This window comes from Carya illinoinensis, chromosome 15 (assembly GCF_018687715.1).
Source record: "Carya illinoinensis cultivar Pawnee chromosome 15, C.illinoinensisPawnee_v1, whole genome shotgun sequence".
Classification (NCBI taxonomy): domain Eukaryota; kingdom Viridiplantae; phylum Streptophyta; class Magnoliopsida; order Fagales; family Juglandaceae; genus Carya; species Carya illinoinensis.
This window is the reverse complement of record NC_056766.1, coordinates 41,646,383-41,669,253: the sequence shown is the minus strand read 5'-3', so window position 1 is coordinate 41,669,253 and position 22,871 is coordinate 41,646,383. Positions and strand designations below refer to the sequence as shown.

The following is a 22,871-nucleotide window of genomic DNA, read 5'->3' as shown; positions in this document are numbered from 1 at the left end:
CTAAAAAAAAATCCAGGCAATAACATAATGTAAACCCGGAGATCCGGGTTTATTACTTTTTTCTTTGTTTTTTTAAAAAAATTTAAATGTTTTTATATTCCTTTTTTAAATACGGAGATTTTAAAAAATATATTTTAAACACTTTTTCAAAGGTTTTTTTTTTTTTTTTAAAATTTCTCTTTTAACAATTTAAAATGTTTTTTTATAGGCCTTTATGTTTTTTATTTTTTTATACAAAATAAATAATAATAGATCAACACACACAAGCATGCATACTATCATGAAATTCATGGCTTAGGCCATCTTGTAAATACACTTCCATTTGCTCTTTTTTGTTTTTCCAATGAGCCAATGTTCTTATTGATTTTGCTATTTGCAGACAGAGGAGGAACTGCCGACTGATTTTGAGCCACCAAGAATGAAGGAGACAAGGTGAGTGGTGGAAGTGATGAGCAGCACCACTTCAAGACTGCATCCTTATTGGTATCCTTTTGTGAACTATGCCCATCAGACTCTCCAAGACTGCATTGTTGTGTCTCTACATATTTAATCCTTCACAGTAAAACATAGCCAAATACTAATACAAAACTTGGTAATAAAAACAAAGACCATTGCATTTGACACTGCTTTGCAATTAACAACTGGTTACATTAAAAAGAACAATCCAACCAAAGGCATCTTCCTGGATATACCAAAAAGAACAATATCCTAGTTACGTCATAATGAGCAAAAAATAGTTACAATTCACCAATTGTCTTGTCTATCATGAATGTTCCTAATCCTAAGAAATCAAGCCACAACTTGCTATACAGTTCAAACAGTGAAAAACCAGAAAACAGTGAAAAACCAGAAACTCAAGAGCAAAATTTTCTCTTTTTGTCACCATAATTGTCTGCCAAAAATCCGTATTTATAATTCATGAAAGTATGAATGAATAGTACTTAATGATCTTAACCTCGGAAATTACCATCATTTGGAAAGGCAAACAAACCATAAGTGGTCCAAACTTTATGATCACAAAACTTGAAAAAAACCAATAATCTTGATCTGGGAAAACTGCAACCCCTACAACACCAAAATGAATCTTTTTGGTCTATCCAGACTGCCGAAAAACAAGTAAAGTAGCAAACAAAAAAGCTACATTATAGTTATTAAAAGCAACAACTTTACTTTTCCCCGGCTAGCAATCCAAAGCCAAAATTAAAAGAAATGCTCGTCATAAAGGAAATTCCATACCTCACTAGATCTCAGAGAAGTGAACTGAAAGAAAAACCCCACAAATGATTAGAAGATCCAATCATGTCCTTCAATCTCTTCACATGATAGCCACGATAAATCTACATTTGTGTTGTATGCACAGGACTATTATATAAACTAAAATAAATTGTAAAATAGTTTTTTTTTTTAAAAGTTCTAAAATAAAATAAGAAGTTAAGAACTAAACAATCAATGAATTAAAGCAAGAAATAATAAACTTATTAATCTATAATCACAATAAAAAACTAAAATAAATTTTAAATATGCAAATTAATCTAAGCAATGAAAAAACTATTAACAGATAATTTTATTTTAACAAAATTATGAATCAAGCTCTCAACTGATCAATTAAGATTATTCAAGATTATGAGAAAAATATGATTGAAAATTTAGCTAGGCATATTCATGAAAATAAATTCTAAAATATGAACGTAAATAAATATCAAATCCATATTTAAAATGAAACTAAAGAAAATTAAAAATTACACTGCTCTCATAATGTAGCTACAAGTCTGTTATCGTTGAAGTTTGTTATGGTTACAATTCTTTCCCTTCTTTGATTCCTTCCACAACTTTGATTCATTTCCAAACTTCAATTCCTTCATTAAGATAAAGTTCAAATTTAAGTAAGAAAAATAAATATTTCAAAACTAATAAAAATATAAGAACTAACACTATAAAATTGCAACTAACATAGATGTTTTCTTGCTCCAAATTATCATGTCCTCCACCATACTTTCTACTACTCAACCAAATGAAGTTAGAGGTGAGGAGGCTTGAGTTAAGAGGAACAACGAGGAAAAAGCATTAGAAATTAGAGTAAACAATGAGGGGTTCAAATATGAAAACTGCTGCTGCAGATAGGATATATTGTTTTTGTTTTCTGTTTTGCTGCATTCTGAGCTCGAATATTTCATCCACTGGACTAGACTATGTTGTATAGATGAGGGTCCTTGGAGTAAGAAGAGATTACATGTGAGAAGGAGAGGGAAAACAAAATGAGAAACTGTTACTGCTGCTGTCTCTTACAACTTTCTGCTGTTGTTGTGTGTGTTGCTGTTCCCCTCAGTTTCAGCTACTTAGAGCTGGTTTTGGTGTGAGATTTTAAGGTAATTTGGTAGTCCTAATGTCACATATTGAGGCTGAGTTGAAGAGATGAAATAAAAGCAAACTAAGGTGCTGAAACTTAATAGGAATCAAGGGTTGAAGTTGCTGAATTTTTTCTGCACTGGAAGGACAGCCAAGAGCTTGTGTATTTTCTTTTTTTCAAACCTTCCCTCTTTCTAATACATTCCTAATTACACAAGAAAAGATTTAGAAGTGATCAAATGAGATAAACAAGCTAGAGAGTCAACAAAACAGAAAATAGTAGGAAGGAATCAATTGCATAAATTTAGAGGAGGAAACGCATTGCAGAAAGAGTTTGCTGCTATGCTACAGTTTTGGACAGAATTAAAAGAGGGATCTTACCTGCTGCTTTGGTGGCTTCTATGGTGGTTGTGCTACCTCTTGAGGTGGTCTAGAATGAGGCAAGTTCAATAGCTACAAGAGGCTTGAGTTGAGTACTTGAGGAAGAGGTGAAGAGGTGATAATCTATGGTTGTTTACGTTGATTTAAGCTTGAGAAGGTGGCTCACAAACAAACACTGATTTCTAATGTTTTGACATATAAAATGGAGGGTTTAAGCCTATTGAAAAGGGATTCAGGTAAAGGAAATGATAGAGCTAAATCTATAGTAGAAACTATAATAGAAACCGAATTGCCTAAACCAAAAACAGAGCAGAATTTTATTCTACCTCATCAAGTAGTAGGTTGAACTAATTTCTCTTGTTTCTACGTTCACAAATATTTTCTCAAACCATGATATTCCTCTACTTAAATACTCAAAACACAACATCATCTAACCAAATGAATATAACAGTCCATACAAGAGTGATGTAGAGAGTTAAACAGTTACCGAATATCGTGGCCAAGAGTTTAGCAATCGGTGTGGTTGAACATATTCAATATGTGGCAGAGAGAGACCAATTAATGGCCATAAGTTGCCGACTTGTGGTTTGAACAAAACAGAGGAGGAATGGAAAAGCAAGTGGCATGAACAAAGGGCTATGTAGGTTGTCTTGGGGCTGAACTACCTTAAAGGAAAAACAAGAAAAAAAAAAAATTGCAGACTTTGTTCAACCAGATTGAGTATTGCTTTTTAATTATAAACAGTAAACTGAAGAATGACAAAGTTTTCCTCCAAACTGGCTTATAATTAGAAGGGCTATTGGTATAATTGGACAATGTGACAGTGCTTCTTTGCATTGAAAATGATGTCAGTGAACACATTGAAAGTGATTACACAACAGAGATGGATATTATATAGATGTATGTATGTATGTATGTATGTATGTGTACATGCATGACAAAATTGCTATGTTTATAAAGACACATATACAGAGGGCCTACCAATTCATGAACTAATATACATGCACATGTGAGCAAACATATTTTAGAAAGGAAATCAGTGTACCATGTAGATGAACGGCCAAGCTGGCCTTCTGCACATGGTCAAATGCCAAGAGCTTCTCTTCCTTCCTATATATAGTAGTAAGCCACCAGAGGAAGCAGATTCGGGTGTCTCAACCTCCCTAGCTTGCTCATATGCTCTTGAAACTCCTCTTTCTCCAACTTATTCATTTGTTTGAACCGCTTCACAACTATCACCTGTCCATTATGCAAGGCAGCCTTGTAAGAAGACCCAAAGGATCCACTGCCCAATATCTCAGCTGAGGTTTAAGCAATTCCTGCAGATCATACCTCTCCCTATCTTCCCTGACAAAGGTCAGCTTCACATTCTCAACCTTCTTGGTATTTCCACTGCGGCTGCTGGATTTCTTTTGCAAGTTTGATGGCTGTACTGGAGCCTTTGTCAATAAAGATGGTTGCCTCTTGTGGTTGATGAAGACCACTAGACCTATGCCGACTGTTGCCATCGTTGCAAGTATATAACAATCACTAGGACACTTGGAATTGAGCCTTCCTCGCAATTACCCATACAATTTCCACATAGCTCTAAATTTCCTGCCATTGATAGGACAAACCATCACTGCCTGAAAGTTTTCAAACATATTTACCTTTGTATATATGCACATGTGGGATTTAGGCATTGTTTCATGTGGGTTTTCAGTTCTTTGGGGCATTAAGTTGGCTAATCAATGGCAAGTGCTATAGATGCCAATGAAGCCTTGAGATGATCATATATATGTTCTGACATGAAAAATTTTGAGTATATAGATATAGATTTAACAATTAATCTTATAGGAAAACAGTACTCTCTATTTTAATTACCATAACAATATAGAATCCAATAGATCACTTATAGGTTTAATCAATATTTTAGTTCAAAACATAAGAATGCAGATTTGTAACCATTACTTTGTACCTTAGAGTTTGTTAGAAGCAACCATTTTCTGATAACTCTGAAGAATAAATACAACAACTGAAGAAACACGTTTGTGTAAGTACATATACATGTACATGCACATGATACATTATATATATAGATATATATACACAGATGATGTCATAAAAAGTTGACTCACCAGAGAAGGAACTTGAATCCATTCCACTAAGGCTATTTGGAATTGGACCCTCCAATTCATTACCCGATACATTAAAAGAATTCAATGACTTCTGTTGAAAATATGGTATCTGACCATCAAAATGGTTATCTCAAGCCTTAACTCCAAAAGCTTTGGAAAGAAAACCCTTGAGAATCACTTTAATTTTTGCTTTCCAACTAAGTGCATGAGAAGCGATCCCAGTTATGGTACAGAAAGTATGTAAGAGCTTTTGCAGCAAACAGAGAAGCTGTAGCTAGCAAGAGCAAGATGAATAACCATGACCATCAACTTTTACAGCCCTCAAATATAGGTTTTGATTAAATTTTCTATTTCTTTTTTGGGAAAATATTGGACTTCATAAATAAAATTTATTAACTAATTTGGAAGGCCTTTTAACTGTTATTATAAAAAAAAAAAAAAAAAAAAAAAAAAAAAAAAAAAAAACACTGGTATCTAGGCAACTCAACATGACTTTATTTCTCGAAACAAAAGGGAAAATAAATAAATAAACAACATGACTTTATTTATTGGAATTCTCGTTAATTTAAACCCTTAAATGTTAGGTCTGCCCCAAATTAGCTTGTTTGTGGGGTATTTACAAACACGACATTAGTATGCACCTGTTTGTACAAATCAACAATTAGCAATTAGTAATTGATTACTTCTAAGGAATTAACAAATTCGACTCTCTCTCTCTCCCTCTCTCTCTCTCTCTCTCTCTCTCTCTCTCTTCCATTCAGGCAAGAGCGGATTACAATATTAGAAAGCTTAAATACAAATCACCAATTACTAACTAATTACACATATCTTGTTATAATTATAACATATTTAGCAAGAATTAATAACTAACCAATTCATCCATTGTACACATTTTCTAACAGAACAAGAATAAGAAAAATAATTTTATAAAAAAAAAATTAAATATGTTGGATTTTCCAGAGGAAAAGTGATTAATACAACTCTACTGGCTGCATTTCCTACCTGACAGATCTTCAGGGGCAGAACCCATTTAACCATCTAGGCTCTTACATGTCTGTGTTTATGGTATTGACTAAGTGTAGATCATTTGTGTGGTTATTGAGAAGAAAGTCAATCTTTTTGTAATGCAATAGTACTGTTTCATTACAAAAAGATTGAATTTCTGCACATCCTACATCAACAAGACAGGGAGGGGGTGCTGGGGGGACAGTGGCATGTCTGCGGTTGGCATCCATTACATGTACCAATGCATCCTCATCTTAAGAAGTGTAAAGAACTTATTGTGATTATAATTGAAAAAATGTTCTACAAAAGAAAAGTGGCTCATACTTTTTTTATTTTATTTATATTTTGCACCAGCTGAAAGAAAATCCTAGCTCCGCCACTGCCTCTACCAGGTACTGTTAGCCATCAAGTTAGGCGCGATTAGATACAATAGAATCCAAGAGCTCCAGCAAGATAACCACAAAATGGCAAGCCAATATTGGTGATACTAAAATAGAAGTCTTTCATTATGCATTACTATTAGTACATGACCTGATTAGTAACCAGTAAGCAGGGGCAGATTTTGCTGGAGTTTAAGGAGTGGAATGCGTTACTATTATTTCCTCAAGAGTTCATTCTTATTTTGAGACGCAAACAAAAATATGATAATAATCCCATCTAGAGCTTTAGGAACTTTGATTTGTATCATTTCTCAAACCAGAAACTTTCAGCAATTACCCTGTATTTTGACAAATGCAGCTCAAGAAGATCAACAATTACAGTACGATGAAAAAAAAAAATCAACAACATTTTAGATTCCCTTAATTTGCACAGAAATTAAGTTATTCATGCGTTTTCCACACATGTTAAGAAAAATACAGCGGTGATAGCAACATCTAAATTTGGTCTATCCAATTCCTCTGTCATTAAATGGTGGCAAAGCAATTCCCTTGTGTGTGAGTAAGATGAAAACACACTTGCCAAACCTATACAATCTGTTTAATTCTCCTAAGTCCTGAGCAATTCAGTTTGGAGCATGGAAACTTTATAAAATGACATTATCCAAAGCTTTCAGCCCTTTAATGGTGACATTCTAATGCCTAGCATAACAATTCATCCAGCATCCTTTCCAATACGGGAAGTGGTCATCATAGTCTAATAGAAAGCTGAAAAGGCGAAAAAGGGTTAAGAAATCAGGTCCAATAGATATCTTATTTGGTGAACTCGAAAATAATCCTAGAAAATTATAAATCCTTTTATGTTATGCTGTACAATTATAAACTTATTCAAATTACCCTTCTTATGGTCATTAGGTCTGTAAAACATAGTTTTCAAGGCATTTAAATCTCCCTTTATAGATCAGGTCTTGGTCTATAAACATATTCTTTGAGGCCTTTGAACCTGTTTCAATATTCCTAGTGTATATATATGTACTGAAATTCCAGTAAAGTGGTCGAGGAGATTACTTTGCTGCAAATTCCACAAGCACCCTATGAATGCAATGTTCGAGCTATTGCAAAAAAATTCGAGATGGGTTTATTCTGTGTTCACTTGAACTAAAAAATACCTTTAAAAGAGTACTAATTTCCCATAAAAATGTTTTCTATGATACATGAAATTTCAATGGATGCTTATTCACAAGTCACCATGTGATAATGCAATTGAAATTCTAAGCATGCTAATAGTGAAAGAATTTATTCCATAAACATTTTGATTGATAAATATGCATGCAATACTTCAAAACATGCCCTGAGCACTCATGCCTCATGACGTCCAGTAATATGACATAATCATGCTTCTTTAAAGGAAAATCAATCAATCTTCATTGTTGGAAGTATATTAGGCATACCAATCAGCCTTCTTCAAACATTTATTTTTTCATCCCTTTTACTGTTCTAGATCATCAACTCCATAATAGCTCGACCAAATATCACTTTAGAAGTGAATCAAAGCTCCATAATAGCTCCACAACAGACACAAAAACATGCTGAAATAACATGCTCAAAGGGAGTACGATGCAATACAAACATAACGAAAAGTTAGCAGGTAGAAATAGAATGTGAATCAAGCCCTGTAGGATCAATCCTCTGCTGGTTATGGTACATTTTCCTTGAAGGCACTCTGTAGATCTTGGAGTTGAATCCCTATGTTCTTAAGTCTAGATGCAATATCTTTGAGCTGTCTCACTGGAGCAGCATGTGCATCTATCTTACAATCCATCTCCGACAATAGAGTTTCCATCTAGGAAGGTCGAGCCACCTGTCTAGATGAGCTTTCACCAGCCTCATGTGAAGTTGGCTAAGACCAAGTAGTCTGTTTCTGAGCAAATAGTGGCATGATGTGCAATCCTAAGAAAGATTGACAAATTAAATTTTTATCCCAAGTAACCTGAAACTTATTCACAAACATATATGCATACGTGAATAGAGTAAGCAATTACCAAAACAAGAGTGCTTTATTTCGAGAAAACATTTCTCAGTATATTTTGAGTTTAAACGTGTCCTGTAAAACTGTGAAGAGTGGAGATTGGATTTCCCCCAAGGATTTGAAGACTATTCTCAAGAGAAAAACACTTGGTTTCTAAGTCATCACTTGTAAAAGACTGAGATTAACATGTGACACATGAATCACTTAGACTCACGATTTAAACATGAGCTATTAGTTTCTTGTATAGGAAATCTGCCAACACAAGTATGGTTGCACATACTCTTTAACGACCTCCATCTTGAGTTGTTAACTTTGGAACATAATAAGAATTGCAGGTTCCTCGGTGATGAAAACTAGCGTGTTTAGTGTTAGGAGTGAGATTTGAAAGTAAATCTAGAAAAAAACAAGCATTTGGGTGATGAATGAAGAAAGGATGGTAGGTTGATCAATGTTGAGAGTGATTTGATTAGTTTAGTAGGGACTCACCAAGTTGAGTATCCTCTAAGTTCAAATTTTTGATATCCAAGGTTGTAGAACGCCTATTCTGTTGTGAATAATAGTCAAATTCCAAGTCGCAATCATGCTCATAGAACACATCTGAATGATCTTTAGCATTATCTGCATGCTTATGCACCAACTGGACTCCACAACGTTTAAGGGATAATGAGTTTGAATAACAAGTAAACTTAACATTTAGACTATTCCCTTTTAGCTGGAAAGGTTCTAGAACAGAGTATTCCAACCATTCATGATCTAAACCCCATGAGTGAAGTATCCTTCTTTACAAAGCTTTCTTACGCCGTTATAGGTGATGTCAACATTAAGAAGATGAAGGGGAGTTTCTGTAGAGATCGCAAAATAGGTCCAACAGCAGCATACACAGCAATTCCTATAATCTCACCCCAATATAGAAGCCCATCAATATCTATTTCACATGATCGAGTATTTGAAGCCTCCTTACAATGGATTAACCAGTCAGGAATCATACTTCCCGGAAATATAATGCCGCCAAAATAGTCATTAAGATGTCCCTGTTAAAAAACTATGTTTCAAACATGTCACATAAAAGGAAAGGAAAAAAAGAAAGAAAGAAACATCATAGAGAGAGAGAGGGGGGGTGGGGTGAGTGTGAAAGAGATACCTCATCGAATAAAGGATTTGCCACATGAATCCGTATATTCACAAACATTTTATAGCATCTGAACAATTCAGTCCATCGAAGTGCCCTTAAGTTGCAAGTATTGAATTGAAACTTTCTTGATACTTCGGGAAACCTTTCGAATGAGATGCATCCATTAGCATACACCACTTCTATATTGGGTGGAAGCTCTAGAATTTCTTGAAGTTGCCTGCAATCCTCCAACCTAAGTTGTTTTAATCCATTAACTCTTTTGATGGATGTGGGAAGACTAACAATATCACTATTCGAGTACAAAAACAATTTTGTTCCCTAGCCAGAGCAAAGAATGCCCAAGTGTGCTGGCAAAAGCAAAGAATGAAAGTTCTACATAGTTCAACAATTGCAAAAAATTATGTATTTTGTCTTATCAGAACACACACACATGTATACGTCGCTATTTCACTTTGTAAAAATTTATAACGAAGAAACTTAAACTTCATTCATCTATCTTTATTTACACTACTTCCGATCGACAGCTTAATACGGCTAATGTTGCTGTGTCCCTTTGTATTTCTAATTCCATTTTCTTCTAAAACAAAACCCCTAACAGGTTCACTAGGGGAAAAAAAAAAAAGACAAATTACAAATTAAAGCACATTTTATAGTGAATCTTACCGTATTTTCTTCAAGTACATAACAAACATTTTCATGAAACCATAACCTACTACATCTGCCAGGCTCTCGTAGTGACTCTTGTCGAACAACTTCTCTACCCATATCTTGCAACAAGTCATGCATGGTCAATCTGTCATACTTATGAATACGTATGAGGCATTTGTCAATAAGCTTTTCGATACCAGCATTTGGAAAGAAGCCACAACTATCCAGTATTTTAGTGACATATCTTGCATCCTTCCCTCTGAAAAAACATGCAATATCAAGGAAAATATTTCTCTCATTTGGCTCTAGTCCATTGTAACTTATTCTTAATTTTTCTTGAATATTTTCCTCCATAATTCTTTTGTATTTTTCCAATACACTTTTCCAATAAGATATATCTCTACCGTATAGATCCGAGCCCACCACTATTAAAGCGAGTGGAAGACCCTCAGCATGGCTTAGTGCATCTTTTGTGAGTTCCACAAAATTGTCATTGGGTTTGTCACTTTTGAAGGCATTCTGGCTAAAGAGTTGAATAGCTTCATTGTCATCCAATTCCTTCATGTTATATGTCAAATATATATCATGCATAGCTAGTAGATGTTTATCCTTTGTTGTTATGATTATTCGACTTCCTAAACCAAACCAATCACATCTTTCGCATAAATTTTCCAATTGATTTGGCTGATCAACATCATCAAGAACTAAAAGAATCTTTTCGCGGCAAAGTCTTTCTTTTATCAAATTGATTCTTCTCCCTCCCTCTATTTTTTTTTTTTTTTGTGACAAAACTAAAAACCAAAAAAACAACTTTTCAGCTATGGTACAGAAAGCATGTAAGAGCTTTGACACAATCAGATAAGCTGTAGCAAGCAAATGAAAAACCAAGACCAACAACTTACACATCACTCAAATATAGGTCTTAGTTAAAATTTCTACTTTTTTTTTTTGGAAAATATGGGACTTCATGAATAAAATTTATACACTAATTTGGAAGGCCTTTTAACTGGTATCTAGGAAACTCATTATGACTTTATTTCTTTTTTTTTTTTTTAAATGCCTTGTTACTAACAAATTACACATTTCTTGTTATAATTAGAACATATCTAGCAAGCACAAATAACTAACCGATTCATGCATTGTACACATATTCTAACAACACAAGAATTAGAAAAATAAATTCTTAATAAAAATAAAAATAAATAAATATGTAGGATTTCCTACCTGACAAATCTTCAGGGGCAGAACCCATTTAACAATCTAGATCATGCCTGTGGTTCTTGACAATAAATTCAATCTTTTGGAATGAAACGGGTACAAAAGTATGATAATAATCCAATCCAGAGCTTTAGGACCTTTGATTTGTGTCATTTCTCGAACCAGAAACTTTCAGCGATTACCCTGTATTTTGACAAATATAGCCCAAGAAGATCGACAATTACAGTATGCGGAAAAAGAAAAAAAAAACAACACAATGTTGAAAACAGCTACTAAGTGTGAAACCAACATAGGAAAGGCTGCTTTGCACCGTCCAAATGTTGTTGGAGGTTGGACATAACTCCACCAGCCCCCCAACCGTCTCATTTAGTAGAGCTTCTCATATAAAAGGAGAGCTCTGACGTGTGAAGTCAGTGTGTGAGAAATTTTGAGAGTTTGTAATCTCATACAAACTTAGGAAATTTTGGCTCCAGTGGAGCAAATTACTGAACCACTTAAATATCGTCTTTGATGTGTTCTTAGACAGTTTTGTGCGTAACACACAAATGTTAAGAAAACCAGCTCCACGCACATTACCTTTCTTCCCTCCACACATAAATTTGGTCATTAATTTCAGCCTTTCAATGGTGACCTTATAATGCCTAGTATAACAATTCATCCAGCATCCTTAAATCTCCATTACTGATCTGGTCTTGGTCTAAAAACATATTCTTTGAGGCCTTTGAACCTGTTTCAATATTCCGGGTGTATATATTAATATATGTACTGAAATTCTAGTGAAGTGGTCGAGGAGATTACTTTGCTGCAAATTCCACAAGCATCCTGTGAATGCAAGGTTTTAGCATTGCAAAACAATTCGACATAGTTTCATTCTGTGTCACTTAAAACTAAAAAATACCTTTAAAAGACTTCTAATTTCCCATAAAAAAGTTTTCTAAGATATCAGCAGGTTAAGATTATTCTAAATCATGATAGAAACATAATTGAACTCATGTCAAGAATTTTATCCCTCTCAATTGATATGAAACAAGAAGAATAAATCGTTGAAGGCATCGATAGTTGGTAAACCTTAGTTGAAAATTTAGCTAGGCTTGTTCATGAAATTAAATTCTAAAATATGAATGTAAATAAACATCAAAGCAGTATTTAAAACGAAACTAAAGAAGAATAAAAATTTCTCAAAATGTAAATATAGGCACTGCAAGTCTGTTACCATTGCGGTTCTTTCCCCCAACTTTGATTCCTTCCGCAACTTCGATTCCTTTCTGAATTTCAATTCCTTCATTAATATAAACTTAAATTTAAGTAAGAAAAATAAATATTTCAAGTCTAATAAAAATATAAGAATTAACATGACTGCATAATTGTGATAATGCTTTATTTAATTTAGTAAAATTCTGCACAAATTCGGCTATTATCACTTACCCAAGTCGAAGTTCTAAATCCAAATCCTCAATAATTAAATCATCATTAGCATCGTTGAATTCCATAATTCTCGTGGTTGAAGATTGCCGCTTCTCTTGTGGGTTCCAATCGGGTGCCAAGTCATGCTCACCATCATCTTGGTATCTCTTTGAAAGTTGAATAGGATTAATGAAATTGTCATTCCTGTATATTAGATGGACTCCGACACTTTTTAAAAGTGCTTTCTTCCTATCACCTTCAAATGTAAACCTCATATTATTGTTCCCCTCCCTGTAACTTCTTGACAGAATCTCATCAATAGAATTTCCAGCTATGTATCTTAGACATACATGATGTGCGTCCAATGAATTCCATAACCACGTATTATCAATTCCACTCTGCCGGCCGTTTATTGAGATAGTAAAACACCGCATAGTCCCTTCTTCAATAGGTCCCACAACAAAACACAAAACTAATGCCACGATCTGATGCCCAAAACACATGGACGCATTATGATCCATTTCTACTTCAATAGATTTACTTAATGAAGTAGTCTCCTTGCAATACTTGAACCACTCTGGAATCCTACTTCCTGGATATATAATCGTACTTGAATCTTTCTCCCGAAAGCGTTCCTATTAAACCAACTATATTTTAGAAAACAAATACAAGCTATCAAATACGAAACAGAAAGAAATTAGAGATCAAATAGATGAGACATGTATACCTGTACCAATAATGGATCTGGTGCATGATTCCCTACATCCACTTCCACTTTATTGCATTCCGATAAGTCAATCCTTGTTAACCGTTTTAAGCCGAGTATACCGAATGAAGATTCTGTCGATACATGAGGAAAGCGTTCCAATGACTCGCATCCCATAGCCTCTACCCATTTTATATTTGGTGGAAGGTGTAGAATTTGTTCAAGTTGCTCACAGTAGCTCAACAATAGTCTAGACAATCCAACAAATCTTTCGATGCATGGAGGAAGGCTAACAATAGCACTACCAGATAGATCTAAAGTCCACAAACTGGATGAGAAATTAAATGTCCTAAATAAATTATTTGATTCTCGAGGTTCCATACTTGATGAAATTTCATTGTCCTGTGTACATGGCACGAATTGTTCATTATGCCCCACCTCCTTTCCAAAATTTACAAAATTTGGACAACCAGTGATGGAAACCTCCTGTAGATGTTCCAACTGAAAAATGTTTACTGGAAAATGCACAAAGTTGTCGCAAGCATCTATAAATAACCTATTGAGCCCAGTGAAGTATGTAATGGATGAAGGTAGCTCCTGTATTTCTGTGCATTCTAACGAGAGATACTCCAAATGTTCCATTTTACACTCAATTTCAGGAAAGTATTCAAGGCTTGTACAACCTTCAAGGTCAAGTACTTTTAGAGATATCAACTTGAAGCTTCTTGGCAACTTCTTTAGGCTGAAACATCCTTTAAAACTCAATTTAACAAGCTTTTTCAAAAATCCAACAGAATCATGAACCTCAACTAAACTTCCACAATAATCAAAAATCAACTCCTCTAGATTTGAGCAACTTGAAAGATCCGGTATATTTGTCAAGTCATCACAGAAAGTGAGGTCTATACTTGTTAAGTTCTGTTTAAAAAGTAAAAAACAAATAAAATATTTATTAATTGTTAAAGGAAATTTGCAGCATAACTTAAAAGTAAGACAGATTGACATATGAAAAATAAAAATACTTACCTTAGGTTGCAATCTCGTGCCTAAATCTCTAATTTTGCTTCCTCGGATATCGAAATCAATGAGTTTCTCTCCATGAAAATTAGATGGCAAAGAGAGCAAAGGACATTTGGGCCAATGAAGAACTCTTAACTCATTAGAGAGATAATTCAATCCATCACAAAAAAAGCCGTCACAGTCGTCAAGGTGGCCAAAGAAGTATGTAAGTTTTAATATTCTGAGTTTTTCCATTTTTGCAAACACATCAGAATCCAAACGTATCGTACTGTCCTCCCAAGAAGGAAAATTGATCAATATGCCTTCAATTTGTTCTGTTCCCTAATGAGAGAATGCACAAGTGTTCTATCAAAAATCAAAGATAAATTCTCTATAATTCAACATAAACTTGTACGTTCAAATGCCAGAGTCATATATACTTCTTCCTCTTAATACGTATTACTCTGTTTAAAATACTAAAAAAGTATCAGATAATCATAGCATTTTGCCTTTTTAGAAAAATGGAGAAAATGTGAATTGACTTTCATGATTTTATTTGTACTTCTTTATTAAAATTATTTTATTTACAAAATTGGGAAAATATTTCATGTAGAGGGTACGTATGTGTCTATATAATAATTTATATGTATTTCTGGATCCATTTCTTTTAATTTAATAATAGCTTCAATTGAAAAAAAAAAAAAAAAAAAGAACTTGAAAGTAGAACTATATTTCTAGGAAAAATCTTACCTTATTTCTTTCAAGTACTTCACGAACATCTTCATAAGAGTATAATCTACTCCGCTTGCCAGGTTCTTCAGGTGCTTCTTGTCGGACAATTTCTTTACCCATATCTTCTAATAAGTCATGCATCATGAGTTTATCATCTTCATCAATAGTTATGAGACATTTATCATTGAGCTTTTTGATACCAGCATAGGCATTGAAACCACAACCATCCAGAATCAGAGTGACATATTCTCTATTGCGTCCTTTAAAGAAACATGCAATGTCAAGAAAAATCTTTTTTGTACGATCATCTAATCCATCGTAACTTATTTTGAGTTTTTCGTAGATATCATGTTCTTGAACTCTTTTGTACTCTTTCAATTCACTTTTCCAAAACTTTATATCTTGTCCACATAGATTTGAGCCTATTATTTTTAAAGCAAGTGGAAGGCCGGCAGCACACTTTAGTGCAAGTTCTATGACATCCGCAAAACCATCATCTAGTTTGCCACTTTTGAAGGCATGCTTGATAAAGAGCTGACGAGCTTCATGGTGTTCCATTACCTTCGTATGATATTTGAAATCAACATGATGCTTAGTTAGTAAACCCTCATCCCTTGTTGTTATGATGATTCGACTACCAGAACCAAACCAATCGCAACTTCCACATAATTTGTCTAATTGGTCCAAACAATCGACATCATCAAGAACCAAAAGAATTCTTTTATGGCAAAGTCTCTTCATTATCAAATTGATTCCTTGATAGACATTACTAGCTTTCAAACTTGAATCTTTAAGAATGTCAGAAAGAATTGTCTGTTGCAACTTTACGAGACCACCTTGATCTTGTTTTGAAGATTCCCTAACATTTGCAAGAAAACAGCTACCTTCAAATCGATCAGTAATGCAGTTATACATCTCATTTGCAATAGTTGTTTTTCCAATTCCACCAACACCGAAAATCCCTATCATGCGTATGTCATTCTCCTCAATACATAATAGCTTGTTAATATCTTCTACTCGAGACTTTATTCCCACCGGAAACTTGGCAACATGCAAGTCAAAATGTTTTGGTAAGGTTGTTGAGACCTCTTTAACAATCTTTTGGATAAACTCATATTCGTCCCTACCAAAGCAAAAAGATTTAAAGAAGATTCATGAATTTGACTTAATCAACTTAAAAGACATGAGAACATGATTTAGGCACAATTTTATTCTCATGTTATAAATGACGTTATTGGCAGGGCACGAGTTATGTACTAAATGCAGGAAAATGAACCCTACCATTTGAAATAGATATATGGTAGATACAATTTTAGGTTGTGCTAGTTTTGCATACTTTATTTGAAAAAAAGTGAATCTCACTAATAAAAAAATAATATTTTTTTATACAAATCTCAAACTTATCCAAATTTTTTCAAGATATAAACATATTAATTTTTTTTGAAAGTATAACAATTCGCATGGCTGTACAAGTACCATACCAAAACTATCATCATAAGTGCTGAATATACTGATCGAAGAAGGTGCAGATCAGATGGTCTTTATCAAATTGAAGACTTAAAAAAAGGTAAAAGAAATGGAACTTTGAAAATAGTGGAGAAGCAAAGCCATGTACGTTGTCATTCTTTGTTCACTGTTCTCTTTAATCATTGTAGTAATGTTTTTCAGTACGTGACATTTATGTGTTAAAGAAATTGCCACCCATATTCAATTTATACCGTATGTTTGGTAAGGTATTAATTTGCAAACTGAAGTACGGATAAATTTTATTTTGTACATTTCAATTTAATTTGACAAACTGAAGTACGGATAAACTGAAGTACTGAAGTAATCATAATGTATGCAATTACTTAGGGTAGAAATTATATATATATATATATATTAATTTATGGTAAAAATTGAAAAAAGACCGTAGTTCGATTGGGAAAATTGAAAAATACTATTGTTTAAAAAACATTGATATGAACACAAATTTTTATGAACTGAGGACATCTGCATTTTGGTCATACGTAATGTGAAGCCAGATCCAAAATCTCAAGCCCAGACCACAACCAAGGCCCCAAAACCTTAGTAGAAGGCCAGCCAATCCCTCTCTCCTTCCCCAGTCATCCGTCTTTCTCGTTCTCGCTAATCTCTTTTCCCTCATCCACTATCGCCTTCCTCCCCTTCTCGTGACCTCTGTGCACCGCTCTGCCTAGTGCCTACCGACTACACCCACAAACACACACGTAGCCGAGTGTCATCCCTTCTCTGCCACCCCTAGCTGCCGCCCACCTCCATCAATCACGAACGAGAACTATGTTGCTCGTGAAGTGGTTGCTAGTTCTATAACTAGCATGAGCCACCTCCCCCTCCGACCACCTCTCTATTCTCTCCCTCGGCTTCTCGTTGTCTGTCTATCTCCCTCTCATCTCTCGGTCTCAACTCTCCCCCCTCAGATTTCTCTTATCTCTCTGTTTTGTTCCATCTGCTGCCACTATCCTCCATGCCTCGACACCGCATCTCCAGTAATCCTCTCTCTCCATCTCTCTCGATCGTCGCTCTCTGCGCCTCTCTCTCTGTAACACGAAACCCGGGTTCGAAAACCCTATCTGCCGCCACCTCGCCGTTCCATGTCAGCCAGATGCCAGCCACGGTGAGCCCATACTCTCTGTGTTTTCACACTCACTCACTCTCTCACTCGCTCTCTCTCATTCTCTCTTTCTGTCTCCGCCTATCTGTCTCTCTCTGAAATTTTCCACCCGCCGACCACCCCACTACCTCTCACCAGCGTACTTCTCCTCCTTCTGCCGTCTCTTACTTTACCTCCTTCCGCCTCCGTCTCCGTCACTCTCTGTCCCTCTCACTCTCTCTGTCTCCGTCACTATCTCGGGCGGACGACTACCCACCTCCGCCATCCCTCTCAGTTTCCCCTCCCTCACTCTCTGTCTCACCCTCTCGGTTTCTCCTCTCTAGCTCCGCAACATACATGATCTGTTTCTTTCAACCTAAGACCCACCACACCCATTCAAGAGACCACTGCGCCTTCAGCTGACGGGAATGACCACAGGAAGCAGCAGAGCTCGGGACGCCTATGATCATCCAGGGATTCTCCCCTTCGTGTGTAAGTGGCTCTTGGACCAACGTTGAAAATAATTTTTCATGTAAATTGTGAATTGTGATATGTGAAATTCGAATAATTCATCACTTATCATCTCCAATTACCGCACATCACTCTTCTTTTAATTTTTAATTTTTTTCAAACAAGCATGTGGTGAATGGATTACTAGGAAAACAACTCAATTAATCAAGAATAAAATAAATAAATAAAATATGTGAAGTGTGTGTTGTGCATGCACATGAAATTTTGGCTTGTGGCTGTGGTCGAGTGCCCTGAGAAGTATTTGGATGAATTGTGTAAATTATATGTGGGCGAGTGCATCGTGGAGTGTTGGAAGAATTCTGTCCAATTGTTCATTTTGCTTCGTAAGTGTTGTGTTTTCTATAAATCTTATTGAGGGGATTTTTTTTTTCTCGTTCACACTGTTGTTCAGTTAGGAGTATTGGAATTTCTGATTATGGTACGGATTTACAACTTGTGAATGTGTGCCGGAAATTTCCCTCCCTTCTACTGAATTACAACTTCTCAATTTATATATATATATATATATATATTATTGTCAAAGGATGTAATCAGATCAAAACTAAAAAAATATATGAATAGATAAGAGGGATAAAGGTAGTTGAAATTACTCGTTGATCTTCAAATGAAAACCGCATAGCCCGGCAGTTTGATTTAAGGCAGTCTTCCACCTCTGAACTTTAGCTTCATCGAACTTTTTTTCATGTTTAGCGAACGCTTCTTTAAAACTTCCATTTTGGTGTCGTACTGTCGATGGCTCGACTTTGTAATACACTGCTAGAACCTTCTGTTGCTTTGATTCTTTACACTCTAGGATCTTCAACAGCTCATCCAAACACCACGTCGATGACGCATAGTTTTCAGAAAATATTACGATCGAAATCTTTGACTCTTCAATGGCCTTTAAAAGTGCCGGTGAAATTTCTTCACCTTTACTCAGCTCCTTGTCATCTTTGTAAGTGTTGATTCCAATTCGATCCAATGCTTGGTAAAGATGAACAGTGAAATTATTGCGAGTATCCTCTCCGCGAAAGCTTAAGAATACATCGCGATTAGTCATTATGAATGTAAAGTAAAATTAATTGGAGATGGATCAGGGAAGATGATGGAGGTCGATACTTATATAAGTCTCGTTGCATGAGGAATAACTTCCTGGCAACTTCCGCGTTGCATCATAAAAAGTTGTCGTCTTTCTGCCAAGCTTCTTACCCGTCGGTGGGAAAAATTATTATTTGTTATAAATTTCAATGGGAATATAAAACCTCTTTTTTATTGTTATATTTCTCTTGGTGTTTAAAGTTGAAATTTGATCAGTATTTTATTTTATTTAAAAGCTTTTAAGAAAAAAATTTATAAATTATATTTTTACAATTTGGCATCATGTTAACATAAAAAAGCGAGCCCTCACTTTGCTTTTTTAAAAAGGTTTTACGCTTATTTGATAAAATCAAAAGTGCTTTTAAATCGTATAAAATTTTAAAAAAATTGAATTTTTTTCTTATTTTTTCCCCTCCCTCCCTCTTTTTATTTTTATTTTTTATATTTTTATTTTTATTATTATTATTTGAGAAAACTACAAACCAAAAAAATTTCCTTTTTTTTCTAGATCAAAATTAAATTCATTTACTGCAAAAAATTAAAATATATATATAGTTAAGATATAAATCTCATAATAATAAAGTTTACTAACTAAAATATATAATTTTTTGTTGTATATGAAATTATATAGTATCTTTTACTTTAGTTTTAATTTAATAAAATTTTAACTTATCACATCAAATCATATTAATTTAAGAATAGAGATTTTTTTTTATAAACTTAAAAATTCAAATAAATAACACCACGTATATAATGTCCAAGAAAAAAAAAAAAAAATTCTCCAAGAAAGAATACCATGATATCTTTAGACATTAGAGGTCTCTCCCACCACACGAAATTCCCCTTATCTTTGTGTTGCAGGTTGGTAGGGACCATTTGCAGGCTAGGGTACAAAATACGTCCGTATCAGCATGCATTAATATATATATATATATATATATATATATATGTAAAAATTGAAACTTATAATTGAAGAGTATTTATGTCTTTATATCTAGAAACAAATTGAAATTAAAAATTACTACTTAGTTAAAGTTTTTATCTATTCTTAGATTTAGATTTGAATTTTTCATGTTCTCAGTTTCTCCAATAAATTTTAGATGAATTTAATATGGTGGTATGATATCTTTATCGTTGCCGTAATTATCTCAATTTTCTTCATAAAATTCGCTTTAACATCATATAGACAAACACACATACATGCATGCATGCATATATACATATATAGTTATATAGTCAAAGAAATCAGAAGTACCTATAATTTTTTAATAGGTAGTGATAGAGTTACTACCCATTTTGATTCTGCATAATTTTTAAAGAGTATAATGATGAAAATCATAGCTTGAAAAAGTGCTTGCAAAATTTCCTCTCCTCTTTCGTCCTCCTCGTCATCTATGTAAGTATTGATTTCACTTTTTTTCAAAGTATTATATAGATGAGAAATAAAATTTTAACAAATATTTTTATCTCTAAAGTTCAAGAATACATCATGAATCTGCTAATGGATTGAAGAAGTTGAAGCGAAAGAGAGCGAGAAAGAAGCTCCTTGTAAGGCCATGGAAGAAGTGTTCTTCTCCTTTGTATGTGGGATAAATGATCACAACAGATGTGCAATTATAGAAATGTGGGTAAAGAAAGGAGAGATTGGAACGTGGTAAATCTTCACTTCAGGGAATCAATAAAGAGGAATCCAAAGTCTACAGTTGACACTGCTAGACATTGATAGTAATTATTGTTCAGAAACGGCGTATAATGTGGGTTTGAGTCCCCACATGAGCTCCCCTGCCCTTACTTTACATAAACAAGTTCCTATTTTTCTGTTCAATATTCAGATATTAAAAAATTGTAATAATTTTTTTTCATATTTTTATATATTTTATTAATGCGATTGATTGAATTATTTTTTTAATATAAAATAATTGTTATAGAGTATATAAGAAGTATAAAAAGTAATTATATGGAGTAGGATTTGATATAAATGATATCACGAGTTTCATTATGATTGGATATATCATTATAGAGCATCATAAAATTATGTAAAAACTTGGCGGCAACTTCTTGGCAATTACGTGCATGTCGAATAGGACACACCGATTCGCATGAGTAGGTGGGCTTCACCAATTTTCCCGATGTCATATCTTCATCTCAATTTGTTTATGGGGATCAATTAATTCAAAGAGATGAATGGAAGTGGCCACTTGCCCACTAGTGTTAGTCTATTTAGCTAATATGACAAAAAATAAAAAAAAAATTATTGTTTATAAAAATAAGTCTAGATAAAGATATTATTATTGGCATGGGGAGATCAACAAATGTCGGAATAGTTACTAATTTAATGTGATAAATTTTCTAATTAAGAAAATATTTTTTTAATGATATTAATGATTCTTTTTAATCTCTTGTAAGTCTTTGAGAGGTAGTATATATCAACTTTAGAGCGGTGCTACTGGATGTAGCACGAGATGGCTCTGACAAGAACAAAAAAGTTTATTTATTTATTTTTTTATATCTTTAAATATTTTTTTAAAATTATAATATCATTAAAAAATACTTTCGCTAATTAAAAAAACAAAAGGTAACAAAATTTGTCGGCCAACTTTCGGTTACAATAGCATTTCTGATCTTGGTAAAGGAATGAGGAGAAGCTTCTTGACAACTCCATTTCTTCTTTTTCTTTCAAAAAAAAAAATATTTATTTATTTATTCATTTTCGATTTGCTATTTGATAAAATTTATTTATTTATTTATTCATTTTTGATCGAGATCTCATTCAAGTTTAAAGTCTAATGCAAATTTAGAAAGGAGCTTTTTATAACTTTTTTTCTATAAACTAAACATTTTTCTATTTAAAGAATAATATTATTGATGCTGTAAAAATCGCTCAAGATTGAAAGAGGAAAAAAAGTCATTTTCGATCCACTGACTCGATACAGGTCTCGAACGATGTGGATTAGTGCCTCCGACGATAGTCTGGTGCCGCTGTACAGTGATGGTATATACATTCATAATGATGAAAGGAAAATAAGAGTAGAAAAAATAAAGAGATAAACAATATATTTATGTGGTTTGTCATGTGCCAATGTCTAAGGATATTTGAGGAGAAAAAATTTAAAATTTATTATGATATTTTCTTTTTATAATAATACATCTATGATAATAGAATTTTTATGTAATTTCTATCATCTCTTTTTCTTCAAATCTATAAGTCTTTTTATTATTTTACGTCTTATATGCTATTGAGTTCCTGCCTTGGAATGTTATGTACAGTCTCCTACATCCGATAATATATCTTCAATAATAAAATTTCCATATAATTTCCGTCCCTTCTTTTTCTTTAAACTTTAAGGGGTGGGCAACCCTACTTTAAAGTTTAAAGAAGCGGATACAGCATTGCGTACTGAAGGAGGAACTTCTCGACAACTTCCGCGCATGTTGCATCTAATGGAAAGCATTAATTGATAAATTAATGTATCATCGACCGACATTCGTGTCGGTGGGAACTGAAAAGTCCTTCTGAATCGTAGAGGGCCTCTACTTTCTTTTTTGTTTTGTTGTGTA

General features: G+C 33.9%; 1 protein-coding gene and 1 long non-coding RNA gene across 26 annotated transcripts; one reads left to right on the top strand and one right to left on the bottom strand.

Moving 5' to 3' along the window:
• Positions 1-278: 278 nt before the first annotated feature.
• LOC122297073 (disease resistance protein Roq1-like) lies at positions 279-19,343 on the bottom strand. Of its 25 annotated transcripts, none has more exons than XM_043106956.1 (12): positions 18,827-19,342; positions 15,113-16,217; positions 14,390-14,704; positions 13,385-14,281; positions 12,679-13,292; positions 12,467-12,518; positions 11,830-11,980; positions 11,260-11,436; positions 3,773-4,323; positions 3,215-3,392; positions 1,237-1,337; positions 590-1,065 (listed from the first exon to the last, which is right to left on the bottom strand). In XM_043106956.1, the coding sequence occupies exons 1-7, from the start codon at positions 19,273-19,275 to the stop codon at positions 11,951-11,953; spliced, it is 3,462 nt and encodes a 1,153-aa protein (XP_042962890.1). In that variant the 5' UTR covers positions 19,276-19,342; the 3' UTR covers positions 590-1,065; positions 1,237-1,337; positions 3,215-3,392; positions 3,773-4,323; positions 11,260-11,436; positions 11,830-11,950. The 25 variants fall into 25 exon arrangements, with proteins under 25 accessions (XP_042962892.1, XP_042962890.1, XP_042962886.1 ...); XM_043106952.1 differs by having other exon boundaries at positions 590-1,337; positions 3,773-3,966; positions 4,060-4,323; XM_043106944.1 differs by lacking the exons at positions 590-1,065; positions 1,237-1,337; positions 3,215-3,392; positions 3,773-4,323 and adding exons at positions 7,628-8,176; positions 8,742-9,286; positions 9,397-9,619; positions 10,051-10,294.
• LOC122297088 lies at positions 16,991-21,210 on the top strand. Its single transcript, XR_006238645.1, has 2 exons — positions 16,991-18,197; positions 20,789-21,210. It is a non-coding gene; the product is annotated as an uncharacterized LOC122297088 (long non-coding RNA).
• The last annotated feature ends 1,661 nt before the right edge of the window (positions 21,211-22,871 follow it).

Bases quoted from the DNA above. Each gene is read 5' to 3' on its own strand.
- LOC122297073 (XM_043106941.1), bottom strand. From the start codon at position 19,275: ATGACTAATCGCGATGTATTCTTAAGCTTTCGCGGAGAGGATACTCGC. The intron at 12,519-12,678 runs GTAAGTGATAAT...ATTGAAATTCAG, and splicing joins GATTTAGAACTTCGACTTGG to AAAGGAATCGAAGTTGCGGA. The intron at 12,076-12,466 runs GTAACAGACTTG...TTGCATTCACAG, and splicing joins TGGGGGAAAGAACCGCAATG to GATGCTTGTGGAATTTGCAG.